The sequence below is a fragment of the Symphalangus syndactylus genome, chromosome 9 (genome assembly GCF_028878055.3).
Source record: "Symphalangus syndactylus isolate Jambi chromosome 9, NHGRI_mSymSyn1-v2.1_pri, whole genome shotgun sequence".
Taxonomy (NCBI): Eukaryota; Metazoa; Chordata; class Mammalia; order Primates; family Hylobatidae; genus Symphalangus; species Symphalangus syndactylus.
In genome coordinates this window covers 53051624-53066472 of record NC_072431.2, presented here as the reverse complement: position 1 = coordinate 53066472, position 14849 = coordinate 53051624, and the positions used below count along the sequence as shown (strand labels likewise).

Genomic DNA, 14849 nt, shown 5'->3' with positions numbered 1-14849 from the left:
GTACACAGAAATATAATTAATTCTTATATGTTGATCTTCTATCTTGTAATGTTGCTAAACTCACTTATCAGCAGCTTTTTAAAAGTATATAACATATTTTCTACATAAATGATCACATAACTTGAAAATACAGTTTCACTTCTTTCTTTACGATCTGGATGCCTTTTATTTCTTTTTCTTGCTTTATTGCACTGGCTGGTAACTCCAGTAATTGAGATTTGCAAATTTGAAAAAATTATTTCTTCAAATATTTTTCCTCCCACTGCCTCTTTTGGGGATTCCAATTACACATCTATTAGGCCATCTGAAGCTTTCCCACAACTCTTTTGTGCCCTTTTCATTATGTTTGGTTTTTTTTTCTATCTGCCTTTTATTTTGGATAGTTCTATTGCTATATCTTTATTAGTATCTTCTTCTGTGATGTCTAGTCTCCTGATAGCCCCATCCAGTGTTTATCTCACAGATTATTTTCACCTTTATAGGTTTGATTTTTGCCTTTTTTGTGTTTTTTGTGTCTCTACTTTGATCATATGCAATATAGTTATAACTGTTTCATTATCTTTCTCTGTTAATTCTAGTAAGTGTGTCAGTTCTGGCTTGGTTTCAATCAATTGATTTTTCTCCTGATTATGGGTCATGCTTTCCTGCATTTGTATATGCTTGATGATCTTTGATTAGATTCTAGACACTGTGAATTTTCCCTTGTTGGCGTACTGGAAATTTTTGCATTCCTATAAATATTCATTAACTTTGTTCTCTGATACTGTGAAGATATTGAGCAATAGTTTGATCCTTTTGGGTCTTGCTTTTCAAGACTTGTTAGGCAGAACCAGAGCAGTATTTGGTCTAGGGCTAATCATTCTCCTGACCCAAGACAACTCTGTGCAGGCTATCTGATAAACTCATGAATATGAGGTTTTATGGTTTGGCTGGTGAGAACAGACACTCTGCCGAGTCCTGTGTAAGCACAGGGAACTATTGCCTCTGATCTTCTTGGATAGTCCTTTCCCTTGCCTGGGGCAGTTTTCTCACAGGAATGTGCTGATGAATATTCTGCCAAATATTAAAGGGGAACCCTCTGGAAGATTCCAGCATTCTTTCTCTGTGTAATGCTTTTTTTTTTTTTTTTTTTTTTTTGAGACCAAGTCTTGCACTGTCGCCCAGGCTGGAGTGCAGTGGCGAGATCTCAGCTCACTGCAAGCTCCGCCTCCCGGGTTCACACCATTCTCCTGCCTCAGCCGCCCAAGTAGCTGGGACTACAGGCGCCCGCCACCGTGCACAGCTAATTTTTTTTTTGTATTTTTAGTAGAGACGGGGTTTCACCGTGTTAGCCAGGATGGTCTCAATCTCCTGACCTCGTGATCTGCCTGCCTCAGCCTCCCAAAGTGCTGGGGTTACAGGCATGAGCCACTGCGCTTGGCCTGTAGTGCTCTCTTATCCAGTACCCTGCCCTTAGAAATCTAGCTGCCTTGATCTTTCCAAACTCTCAGCTCTCTTCAACTCAGAAGGTCCTCTAGGTTCTGCCTGGGTCTTCCTTCTCTGTGCCACAGCCTAGAAATCCCCTCAAGGCAGTAAGCAGAGGGCAATCATAGGGCTCACCTTGTTTGTCTTCCATCTCTCAGCGATCACATTCTTTGACTGCTTGATATCCAATGTCTTGAAAACAACTATTCATATTTTTGTCCAGTTTTACAGTTGTTTCAAATGAGGCAGTAAATCGGATCCCAATTACTTTATCTTGGCCCAGGTTACCAGTTTTTAGGGAGACAAAGAGGAAGAGAGGACTCAGCCATAGAATCAGACAACAGTTCTAGAAGCTGCCCTTTCATGTAAGCCATGTATCCCAGCATACAGAATGTTGCCAGAGATATCTGTTGTGGATAAGGATGTTGTGGGGAGTCTCTAGTAGCCCCAAAGAAGAGTCAAGCACGCATCCATAAGGTTCCAGAATAAGATTATGCCTTCTGCAGAGGGGAACTACATACACTGAAGAGCAACTTCTGATGTCCTTAGGAGAAACTGAAGTCCTGACCCCATAGGTATTAAGAAAATATGCCAGCCTGGGAACACAGTGAGATCCCATCTCTACAAAACATATATATATTGTATATACATATATATATACTCTAGCCTAAGCAATAGAGCAAGACTCTATCTTTAAAGAAAGAAAATATGCAACTGGAGATAAGCATTATGAGGGAATTATTAACAGAACTATGTAGCCATAAGAGTAAGACTACTCTCTCAGTTATACACAGGCCCCACCAATTGATAGAACAGTTAAACACTCAGGCCTGGGATTATACAGGGGTTACCTTGATCCGGAAAACGAAGATGTCACACTATAACCTTACTCATGCGTGGCCAAAGGGAGCACAGTGAAGGAAGAGCCTTCCAAGCAGACAGAGCTGCAAGTAGTACCTTTGGTCCTTAACTTTGAATAGGGAGAGATTCGAGAAAGAAATGGCTTGAGAATGGATATAAAGAGACACTTGGGCAGTGACAAATGGCTTGGCTGATGGGAAAGAGACCTGGGAGAAATAGGACTGGAAATTCAGAAACAAGAAAGTCATGTTAATAGCCGAATGGGGGTGGGTGTAATATGTGGATTTTTTTGTATCACTAGAGAGCACCTACTTCAGATAAGGCACTCATCAATCAATTGAAGAGGATGACTCAACTGTGGGTGTCATTTAGATTTCTTCTCAACTAATAAAATGGGACATAAATCGGTCATGTTGGCAAGGACTGAGGCTATGAATGAATCCAACAGCAACAGCTCCTCCTCACCAAAGCTAATCTAGCTTTTGCCAATGCCAGATGCCAAACCTGGCAACAACAGAGACTGATGCTGAACCCTCAGTGCGACACGATTCTTCAAGCTGGCCACTTGTGACTGGATGCTTATATCTGACCTTTCTACCATGGAAACATGCAGTGGCTCTTCCTAATCAAACTCAGTATCTCCTCTGGATATGGATCTGCCTTCTCTGCTCATTGACTCGGCCAGCACCACAATCTGGGAGCTTGAATACCTACTATACGCATGGCAGCCTGCATAGAATTGTCCCAGATCAGGGACTCATTGTACTTACTGAAGGAGGTATGAAAACAGGCACTTTCCCCAGGGGATCCGGTAGGCCTAGTAGATATTATATCACCTGGAAGTGGCCACACTAATAGGATAATAGGATTTGGAACAATGCCTGGTAGTGTTGGCTGGACATGGTGGTTCACGCCTGTAATCTCAGCACTTGGGGAGGCCGAGCTGGGTGAATCACTTGAGCCCAGGAGTTTGAGACCAGCCTGGGCAACATGGTGAAACCCTGTGTCTACAAAAAAATAAAAGAATTAGCTGGGCATGGTGGTGTGTGCCTGTACTCCTAGCTATGTGGGAAGTTGAGGTGGGAGTATGAACTGAGTCCGGGAGGTCGTGGCTGCAATGAACTGTGACTGTGCCACTGCACTCCAGCCTAGGCAACAAAGCAAGACCTTGTCTCAAAAAAAAAAAAAAAAAAAATTGTTGAACCTGAAGTCAAGATATGATCAGCCCCTATCCTGGCCATCTACTTGTTTTTTTCCCAACTTTAGGCTCTTTCGGATTACAGATCTGAGTTCTCCGGGGGAGAGATTTCCTACAGAAGAAAAAGGGACCCAGATAATTTGACTCTCTAATTCATCCTAGTCACTTTGTGCACTTCATGCCAGTGGGCTAGTGAAAAAGAAAGGTGTTACTACTACACTGATGGAGGTAAATGACTCTAATTACCCTGAGACACTAGGGCTGGTGCCGCACAGCAGAGGTGAGGAGGAGAGAAGTCAATGGGGTTTCTCTTAGTACTCGCAAGACCAGCTGCAATTAGAGAATCCGCGGCACAACAAAGGCAAGGCAACTAAAAGCTGAGATGAGGGCCTGGGCCACCCAGCACCAAGCAAATTCGACTAGCTGAAGAGCAGGCTGAGAGTTATGCATACCTAGAATGGGCAATTATAGCCTTGAGACTTGGTCCAGTAAGAAAAATAGCTTGTTCTACTAATTCTCTTGAATAAAGTCCTTGTTAGAAACTACAGCTGACTATCTTCTTAGAAGGGACTCTTTCATGAATTAGACTTAATAGCAGCTACAAGTTACACTGAGAAGGAATGGACTCAATTTTGTCCTCTTACACTCCATTTTATTTATTTTTATTTCTTTTATTTTTTGAGACGGAGTCTCACTGTCGCCCAGGTTGGACTGCAGTGGCGTGATCTTGGCTCACTGCAGGCTCCGCCCCTCGGGGTTCACGCCATTCTCCTGCCTCAGCCTCTGGAGTAGCTGGGACTACAGGCGCCTGCCACCTCGCCCGGCTAATTTTTTTGTAATTTTTTTGTATTTTTAGTAGAGACGGGGTTTCACCGTGTTAGCCAGGATGGTCTTGATCTCCTGACCTCGTGATCTGCCCGCCTCGGCCTCCCAAAGTGCTGGGATTACAGGCGTGAGCCACCGCGCCTGGCCACAATCCATTTTAAAAATCCTTTTGGTCTGGAAGTGGTGGCTCACACCTGTAACCTCAGCACTTTGGGAGACCAAGACAGGAGGATGGCTTGAGACCAGGAGTTCAAGACCAGGCTGGGCAACATAGCAAGACCCTGTGTCTAAAAAAAAAAAAAAAAATAGCTAGCTGTGGTGGCACCCATTTGTGATCCCAGCTACTAGGGAGGCTGGTGCAGAAGCATCACTTGAGCCTACGAGTTCGAGGCTGCAGTGAGCTATGATCACACTACTGCAGTCCAGCCTGGGCAACAGAGTGAGATCCTCTCCCTCAAAAAAAAAAAAAAAAAAAAAAAAAAGGAAGAAAAATCCTTTTAGCTCCACCTTTTACTTGAGCTGCTGCTGTGGTCAACACTTCCAGGCAGCCCTGAGTAGCTTTATGGTGGCGCAGCTGGCATCACTTTGCCTCAATCCATGCCTCATATTTCTTGCTTCCTGTCCTGGGGATTCTCTGGCACCACAGTCAGCAGGTTTAGCTGCTTACTAATGCTTGAGTTAATTAGAAATGAAGGCTAATAACCATGGGGCCCATATTTATCAGCCAAGTACAGGAGCTGATAAATATTTTCCTCTTTCACCCATTAGGGTGGGCACTTCTGAGATGCGTTTCATAAGACTCCATAGAAGTTCCAAACAAGATTGAGCTCCAGCCACTTAGAGTGACTGCCAACTTGATAAGAGATCCCTGCACTGGTGCTTCCTTCCTCCCTGCTTCATTCCCCTGCCTTTACACCTGCTTCCTGGGATGACATTCACAAACAAAGAAGGAGACGCAAGTTTTATCTCCGCCACTGTCATCAGGAGATCCCAGGTTATTAGAGACAGAACTGTCTGATTCATTGCAAATATTGTCCCAGTTTGTTGCTTGCCTTTTAACTTGTAAGATTATTTAAGCATATGGGCAATTGAAAATTTTGTATCTTTTATACAAAACTTGTAAATATTTGTAAATTTATCTGTGATCTGTTTCTGGTGAAGTTTCTCAATGCTTTTGTACTTTGTCCTGTATAGTCTGAGATCATTCAAATATTCCCTTTGTTTACGTTTCCATTTTTTTATATTTAATTGTTCATTGTATCTGAAATTTATTTTGATGTTTAATGAGGATCTATTTTGAATGTTGTTTGCAAAAAGTTGTTTTTAGCATTGGTTTGAGAACTCATTTGAATATATATATAATTTTTTTTTTTTTTTTTTTTTGAGACGGAGTCTTGCTCTTTCGCCCAGGCTGGAGTGCAGTGGCGCAATCTCGGCTCACTGCAAGCTCCGCCTCCCGGGTTCACGCCATTCTCCTGCCTCAGCCTCTCCGAGTAGCTGCGACTACAGGCACCCGCCACCACGCCCGGCTAATTTTTTGTATTTTTTTAGTAGAGACGGGGTTTCACCGTGGTCTCGATCTCCTGACCTCATGATCCGCCCGCCTCGGCCTCCCAAAGTGCTGGGATTACAAGCATGAGCCACCGTGCCCGGCCGGATATATATATAATTTATTTTTATTTTTGAGACAGAGTTTTGCTCTTGTTGCCCAGGCTGGAGTGCAATGGCATGATCTCAGCTTACTGCAACCTCCGCCTCCTGGGTTCAAGTGATTCTCCTGCCTCCCGAGTAGCTGGGATTACAGGCATGCACCACCACAACCAGCTAATTTTGTATTTTTAGTAGAGATGGGGTTTCTCCATGTTGGTCAGGCTGGTCTCGAACTCCTGACCTCAGGTGATGTGCCCGCCTCAGCCTCCCAAAGTGCTGAGATTACAGGCGTGAGCCACCACACCTGGCCTTGATTATATATTTTTTATAAATATAATGGTGTGGTTCAAAATGCTCCTCTGGCATATTAATTTTATACTATTAACATGTTACTTATTATGGCATTCTAATATGCCTTAGGTTCTAGAAAAAAAAAATTCCTCCCCATTATTCACACAATGTTTTGAAAATTTGTTGGTATTCTTCTGTTTATATTTCTAGATGAGCTTTAGGAAAACTTCATCAGTTACTTCCCCAGAAAATCCCATTGGCATTTTTTATTAAAATATCCAGGCCAGGTGCAGTGGCTTACACACCTGTAATCCCAGTACTTTGGGAGGTCAAGGCTGGCAGATCACTTGAGGCCAGGAGTTTGAGACCAGCCTAGGCAACACAGGGCAACCCCACCTGTACAAAAAATAGAAAACTTAGCCAGGTGTGGTGGTGGGTCCCATGATCCCAGCTACTTGAGAGGCTGAGGCAGGAGGATTGCTTGAGCCCAGGAGGCTGAATCTGAAGTGAGCCATGATCACGCCACTTGCACTCCAGCCTGGGCAACTGAGTGAGACCCTATCTCTACAAAAGAAAATCAGTTATTGAGATTAGGTTTCTGAAAAGTTCTACTGATGTTAGGCTAAAATTCTACGATGGCTTCGAAGGAACTGTAATTTTTATAGCACATGGGTTTCCTACATAAGGATCTTTTTTTTGAGACGGAGTCTCGCTCTTTCACCCAGGCTGGAGTGCAGTGGCACGATCTCGGCTTACTGCAGGCTCCGCCCCCCAGGGTTCACGCCATTCTCCTGCCTCAGCCTCCGGTGTAGCTGGGACTACAGGCGCCCGCCACCTCGCTTGGCTAATTTTTTGTATTTTTTAGTAGAGACGGGGTTTCACCATGTTAGCCAGGATGGTCTTGATCTCCTGACCTCGTGATCCACCCGCCTCGGCCTCCCAAAGTGCTGGGATTACAGGCGTGAGCCACTGCGCCCGGCCAAGGATCTTCTTTTATATCTCATTATGCACTTTCCATGTGGGTTCTACACATTTCTTATAAAACTTATTCCCAGGTATTTCATAATTTTTATTGATACTGTGAAATGTGTTTGCCTTTTTATAAAACGAAAGAAAAAAATAAATTTTCCCTTAAGCATTCTTATTTTCCCTGGAATAAAGCAAGAATAAACATCCATCAAATTTCTATTTTTATACTGTCATAGAAATTGAACCACAGAGGCAGGTTACATAAGAAAACTATAAAATTTTTAGGAGTTTAGAGTATACAATTATTCCTTCTGTTACAATAATAAATATTGTGCCTAGCATTAAGAAATTCTTAGCTTATGTGTATGTATATGTTGAATATAATTACAAAATATTTTTTCATTCCAAAGTAGAAAATAATTTACAGTAAATGCTTTCTGAAAAGAATACAAATCCACCTAAGACATCTATGCAAACTTAGTTTAATTGCTGAATTACCATCAACTTGCTAATGTAGTACCTGTGCCGAAATGTAGACATGAACATCAATATGAAATGTAACGTTTGAGGCCAGGCGTGGTGGCTCACACCTGTAATCCCAGCACTTTGGAAGGCCGAGACAGGCAGATCACTTGAGGTCAGGAGTTCGAGACCAGCTTGGCCATCATGGTGAAACCCCTTCTCTACTAATAATACAAAAATTAGCCGGGCATGGTGACACATGCCTGTAGTCCCAGCTACGCAGGAGGCTGACAATCGCCTGAGACCAGGAGACGAAGGCTGCACTGAGCCGAGATCACTCCACTGCACATCAGCCTGGGCAACAGGGTGAGATTCCACTTCAAAAAAGGACAGACGGACGGACGGACGGACGGAAGGAAGGAAGGAAGGAAGGAAGGAAGGAAGGAAGGAAGACATTTGAAATTCACTGTGCGGTGTGTAATGCACACAGCAAAGAAAATGCTATTTTAAGTCAAAGCTAGAAAAAGTAAATGCACAGTGTTTGCTCTTTATAGGGTTGGCATTTTCATAACTGACACCAAAGTGGGGAAAAATAAGGGTCCTGTTAAGGTGGGAAACAGCTACCATTTTCATAAAGTATCCATGTTTTTTTCATTTGAAACTTAGAAAGGTCTCATGAAGGCTAACATATGATAAATGAAGGTGCTTATTGGAAGGAAGTAGATGAAAGAGTAATTTGAAAAAATAGCATGAGATTTTTAGGCAGGTTTTATATCTTGAAAAAAAGAAAAAAAAGATAGCAAGATACGATAGATTCCTGATAACCCATCTCAGTGTCTGAGGCCCTTGTGGAACATAATATAATTTATTACAAATACCCCAAACAATTCTCACTTCAGAATCACCCATTCCTCCTTATGTTTCCCATGTCATAGTAGTGAAGCACATAGCTTATTTTAGTAGTCCATATATAACGAGTCACTCCCTCAATCTTGCTTCAATACAACCAACAACATTTTGTCTCCTTGTGTGTTTCCAATGAACAAATACATTTGTGAGGGCTCCTAAGAAGAATGCAAATAGAGTTCCACCTCTTCCTGTAGTTTTAAGTTGACTGCAAATTGTCTTACAAGTTTGAAAGGTTGCATATATAATAGCCTATTGTACATTTTGGCATTTAAAATAAAACCGTTACACCATTTTTTTTAAATTTTATTTTTGGAGATGGAGTGTCACTCTGTAGCCCAGGCTGGAGTGCAGTGGCGCGATCCTGGCTCACTACAACCTCCACCTCCCGGGCTCAAGCGATTCTCCTGCCTCAGCCTCCTGAGTAGCTGGGATTACAGGCATGCGCCACCATGCCTGGCTAATTTTTGTATTTTTAGTAGAGATGGGGTTTCACCATGTCTGCCAGGCTGGTTGTGTCAAACTCCTGACCTCAAATGATCCGCCTGCCTCGGCCTCCCAAAGTGCTGAGATTACAGGTGTCAACCACCACGCCAGGCCTACACAATTGTTTTAAATAGAAATGCTGCTTGCCTTATGAAGGTGTTATGTCCCAATAAACTTATCATATGTTGAAAATATCCTAGGTCAAAAATGCATTTAACATACCTACCCTCACAAACACCATGGCTTAGCCCAGCCTATATTAAGCATGCTCTCAACACTAATATCAGCCTACAAATGGGCAAAATCATCCAACACAAAGCCTTCTGTATAATAAACTGTTGAATGTCTCATGTGACTTATCAGATACTATAAAGTAAAAAACAGAATGGTTCCTCACCTGTGTCAAGTCAAAAAATTGTTAAGTTGAACCATCGTAAGTTGGGGACCCTCTGTATATTCAACAATATGCAAATAATAGTTTCAGACCCATATTATCCATTTAAAAATCAAAAGAATTCTTTAATAGTGGGAACTTTGATATTATTCTGTCTTACTCTTGCACCCCCGAGAGAGAGTTCCACAGGAAGACTCAGATAAGGGACACGTGTGCTTTCTCCTGGGATGGAGGAGAAATCACTATTACAAGTGGTTGGAAAAGAGAAATCGCTTGGTGCCTACACAAAGGCCTATTCTCAAGGAATTCGATTTCAGAAAACATTCATGTGGAAACTGAAGACCTAGGAAACAATTCCTTTCCCACCATGCAAGGCGTGTAGCCTGGCCGCCAGCCTGTCACACACTATCCACATCATGCCTACTTCTTATTAGGAAGAACAATCTGGGTTCTTTGAAACTCCATTCCTTTCTTTCTGGGGCATACAAAGTACTATGTAATTTAATTTTTATGAGAACCCTCATAAAAATGAGGGTGATGTGGGCTTCACTGTACTCATTTTTCCAATGGAAAAAGATCAACATGGTTAGATAACTTGCCCAAAGTCACACCGGTAAGCTGAAGACCAAGTCCCTGAACTCCGGTCATCTGTCGTCAGCCACTACTCAAACATGGTTCTCAACTCTAGGTTCACTTTTTCTGTTTCTGCTTTCTTACACCCCTTCTAACAAACCGAGCCTTACGATATCACATGGCAATAATGTGTAATGCTGCCTACGATCACTAGAGCCTTAAATGCTCACAACACTCCACATGAGGAGGGATCTTTCCCATTTTGCAAACGCTTACATTACTCTCTTTTCACTTACGGGAGGGCTCATGGGCCACCTGCCTAAAGTTATAACACCATTGCTCAGGTGCAGTGGAGCTGGATTCCACTAGTCCTGGGATTCAGGACTGTTTGATTTCAACGTGCTATGATCTACTATGATAAACTTCTCCCCGAGTGTAGATCCCCCAACAGGGTAGGCCCAATAATGTAAGCAGTCACACATTCACTTGTTTAAAGCGTGGGTGGGTGATGGGAATGGGCAGAGCACGTGAGGTGCTACAAGGGAGGGGGCTGCCAGAGAGCACCAAGGAGAACTAGGGAGTGTCCATGCCTTTGCTTGAGGCAGCTCTGCTCAGCCGCCTGCTCCTGACTGGGGCTGCAGACCAAGCAGCCAGGCCTTCTGACTGGTCTACAGAGGCTGGGAAGCAAGGTTTTTACAGAAAATCTTACAACTGTCAAATGTTGGCAGCTAATAAAAAAATATGCTGTGGCTCACACCTGTAATCCCAGCAATTTGGGAGGCCAAGGCAGGCAGATCACCTGAGGTCAGGAGTTTGAGACCAGCCTGGTCAACATGGTGAAACCTCATCTCTACTAAAAATACAAAAATTAGCCAGGTGTGGTGGCTCACGCCTGTAGTCCCAGCTACTTGGGAGGCTGAGGCAGGAGAATCGTTTGAACCCAGGAGGTGGAGGTTGCAGTGAGCCAAGATCGTGCCACTGCACTCCAGCCTGGGCAACAAGAGTGAAACTCCGTCTCAAAAAAAAAAAAAAAAAAAAATGCTGTAAGCATTCCCATATGTATTTTTAATTGATTTTTAAAATACAAACACACACACAACTGACACACACATAAATTCTGAGCAGGCTAACTGTGGTTCCATGGACCACCATATCACAACCTCAGAGGTAAAGAGAGTGAGTGGGTGGGCTATTCCCCATTTGAGAAGCTTATTATTCCACTTAAAATGCCTCTGTACAGCCCACTCTTTCTTATTTCATCTGAAGAAGAACATGGCATCGCTGGTTTTGCTGATTTGCTGATTGATGGTGGGGCCTCCTGGACTTTTCTGGCATGCTAGTTCTCCATCCTGCACAGAACCGCAGCATCTATTATCCTCCAAAGTATAGCCCCGTAAAGCTCTGAAGTGTGGTAAGACCCTGAGGCTCCAAAGGCTGTGCCACTGCCTCCAGGTGAATCCGCACCTCAGTCTTATCCTGATCTCGTGCTCTGCCCCAGGTTCAGGCCCTCTGTCCCCACATCATGTCCACCCCATGTGCATCAGATCCCTGGTGCCTGGCACAGTGCCGGCCACATGGCAGGACTTCAATATAGACTGATTTTCTGCTGCTGAATATAGAGGCTGTATGCATGCCCATTCTCCATGATTCCATCCATCCCTATCTCCACTTGAAAACAGCTAGGAAAGACTTTTGCTGACTACTCAGAGCTCCAGAAGCTACCAAACTAAAGATCTGTTTAAGTATTTGTGCCTAGATAGGAGCAATACTTGTGGGTGGGGCTGTTGCCCTTGGAAAGTAAACGTATCATACTAAAGCTGTTTTTGGCATTGCTCTGTAACCATAGGTTTTTGTTGCCTGATAATTTCACTAATGGGCTTACTTTTACAAATATAATGATAGACTTCCTAGGTGTAAACACAACCTACATGAGAATGGTAAATCACATTCTAACTACATACTCAAATCTATTCCTTTAATCTTGAATGCATTAGAAATTCAATCCAATATTTTCACTCATTGTGCTATTATGACCAATAAGGCAAGTATTCCAAACACATCAACTGAAATGGGATCTTAATTTCAAGCAATCAATTACTTATATTCGCTGCTGTAGGTGGTGAGCTCACTGTCATCGCGCATCCACTTGAACTCCAAAGGCCAGCTCCCTTCAGCAAGGCAGGTGAGAACAAGGCGGTTCCCTTCCAGGTGGATCTGTGGTAGGCCTGGCTCCGTTTTAAAATATGGAGTGACGTCATCTGAAATATTAAAAAACAAAACAAAACTGAAGTACGCATGAAAGTGGCACTCAGCTAATTAATAAATCTATTATTTAAACAAACCTATATTAAAATGAAAGTGATGGCTATTTGGCCCAATTAAGAAGTAAATAATCCTTTACCAAACCCTGGAAACATGCAATACCCCAGATAATATTTCAAAAAGCTGAAAGCTCAATGATACTTGCATTTGAAAGCATCTGACAGGTTCATCCAAGTTATTTCCACTTATGGTTAATAGCTTATTGAAGGGACACATCGGACAATCCCTGTACATTCAAGCCTTTGGTTTTAACTAGGCAATCTATTTGCGAGAAAACAGTCAAGTGTATGCAGGCTATAAAAGAGAAGTTTCCTCTATAACCTTCAATTTGTTTTAAAAAAGTAGGATAAGCAAGATTAACATACATACATAAATGACATGAATTGCAACCTAGCTTTCCTTTCATACACACGCGGAAATGGTCTCTCCTGGTGACTTTCAATGAGATACAACACAGGAAACTCGTGGTATATTCGCATAATGGAACAGCGCACCGCAGCGAGAATGGAGCAACAATTGCTACACATAGCAACACGGGTAAATCCCACACACATCAAGTAGAGTGAAAGAAGCCAGAAAGAATTTTCAAAAAAGCTTATAGCATGTGGTACTATTCAAAAGTTCATAAAAGTTCACAGCCAGATAAAACTAATCTATGGTGTCAGAGGTTAAGGATAAGGGTTACCTCTGAGGGATGGGATAGCGATGGGGGTGAAGGTAATGGGATGGCTTATGAAAAGCGGGTCAAAATTTATTTCCTGATATGGTTACAAAGGTACATTTACTTTGTGAAAATGGATAGAATACTAGATATGATTTGTCAATGTTTTGTAGATCTGTTTCAATGACATTTTTTAATATGGATGCAGCACACTTGGCTTCTAGCTCTAGCATCACTAATTAGCCACATGATCCTCATCAGGACTTACAGGTTTTTGTTTCTTCAACAGCAAAATAAACAGGATTATATGACTCCTCATTTTTCTACAAAAGTCCCCCAAGATCCACCTGAATAATCAGCTTTCTAACTTTCATTCAGGCCTCCTCCCTCTCTGCTCACAGGGAGCACTCCAGGCACACTTCACTTCTTGCACATTTAAACCCAAGCCAAGCTCTTTCCTAGTGTTATGATCTAAACGTCCCCTCCAAAACTCATGATGAAATGTGATGACCATTCTAACAGTAATAAGAGGAAGGACCCTGAGGATATGATTAGGTCATGCAGGCTCTACCTTCAGGAATAGATTAATGCTGATATTGTGGGAGGGGGTTAGTTATCAAGTTAGAGGGGTCCTAATAAAAAGGATAAGTTGGGCCCCCATCCTCTGTCTCATGCACTCCCTTGACCTTCTGACTTCCATGACAGGATGATATAGCACAAAGGGCCTCCCCAGATGCACTGCCATGTTGTTGAACTGTCCGGCCTCTAGAACCATGAGTAAAATACACTTCCATCATTTTTGAATCACCCAATCTGTTACAGCAGCAGAAAACGGACTGAGACACCTACTGTGGGGCCTTCACACTTGGTCTTTCCTCCACCTAGAATGCTCTGTGCATGCTCATCTTTTCTCATCCTTCAGGTTAACTAAAGCTCCTCCCACACAATATGCCTTAACAAGTCATTATGTTTATTCCATTCACAATACTTATCAGATTTTGAAATTAAAGTGTTTGTAGGTTACTCTGCAGTACATTAGTCTTGATCACTTCTGAATTCCTAGCACCTAGAACAATGCCAGGAACTAAGGGGATATGTAATAAATATTTGTTGAATAAATAAATATAATAACACAAACATCAGCAATAGCTAGTATTTATTATTTACTATGTGATGGAAACCATTCTAAGTGCCTTATATATACATTAACTTATTCTCACAAAAGCCCTACAAAATAGATGTCATCATTATACCCATTTTAAGGATGAATAAACAGAAGCATGGAGAAGTTAAATAATTTGCTCAACGTTACCCAGTTAGTAGGCAGTGAAGTCATGATTTAAATCCAGATAACCTAGCTCCAGAATCTACCAATCCTATATATTTTGACTCCAAATGACACACATTTCTCAATACGGAAAATTTCTTTTCAAGAATTCATACCCAACTTTAAATTTTTGGTAATTTATTTGTGACATTACTAAGCTGTTCTTATAAATTACTGTACATTTAATAAACATCAAGTAGCACATTAGAAATGTTAACATTGAAGCTAGTTGCACATAAAACTATAGTGCATAAACTGAATATATAGAATTTAAATATAAATATACAGGTTATTTTGTCATTTTGTTGATCACTATATTCCATCATAATCGGTATATTAGTAATACAATATTGCCAACCTCTCCCAAGTATTTATTCATTTATTCATTCAAATAAATAAATGTTAAATTGCATCTATGAGTATGGCAAGAACTTACAGTAGGAGATTTAACCTAGTCAAT

General features: G+C 42.0%; 1 protein-coding gene across 4 annotated transcripts in view; it reads right to left on the bottom strand.

The window, feature by feature from the left end:
• Window positions 1-14849, bottom strand: part of SDK1 (sidekick cell adhesion molecule 1) — a 973914-nt gene that overhangs the window by 648648 nt on the left and 310417 nt on the right. For all 4 annotated transcript variants that reach the window (XR_010122494.1, XR_010122492.1, XR_010122493.1 and 1 more), the window contains exon 2: window positions 12178-12337. Coding sequence is in view for 1 of the 4 variants with exons in the window: in XM_063646050.1 (XP_063502120.1) it covers window positions 12178-12337 (160 nt within the window). In the remaining 3 variants the exon portion in view is untranslated. The remainder of the gene's footprint in view (window positions 1-12177; window positions 12338-14849) is intronic.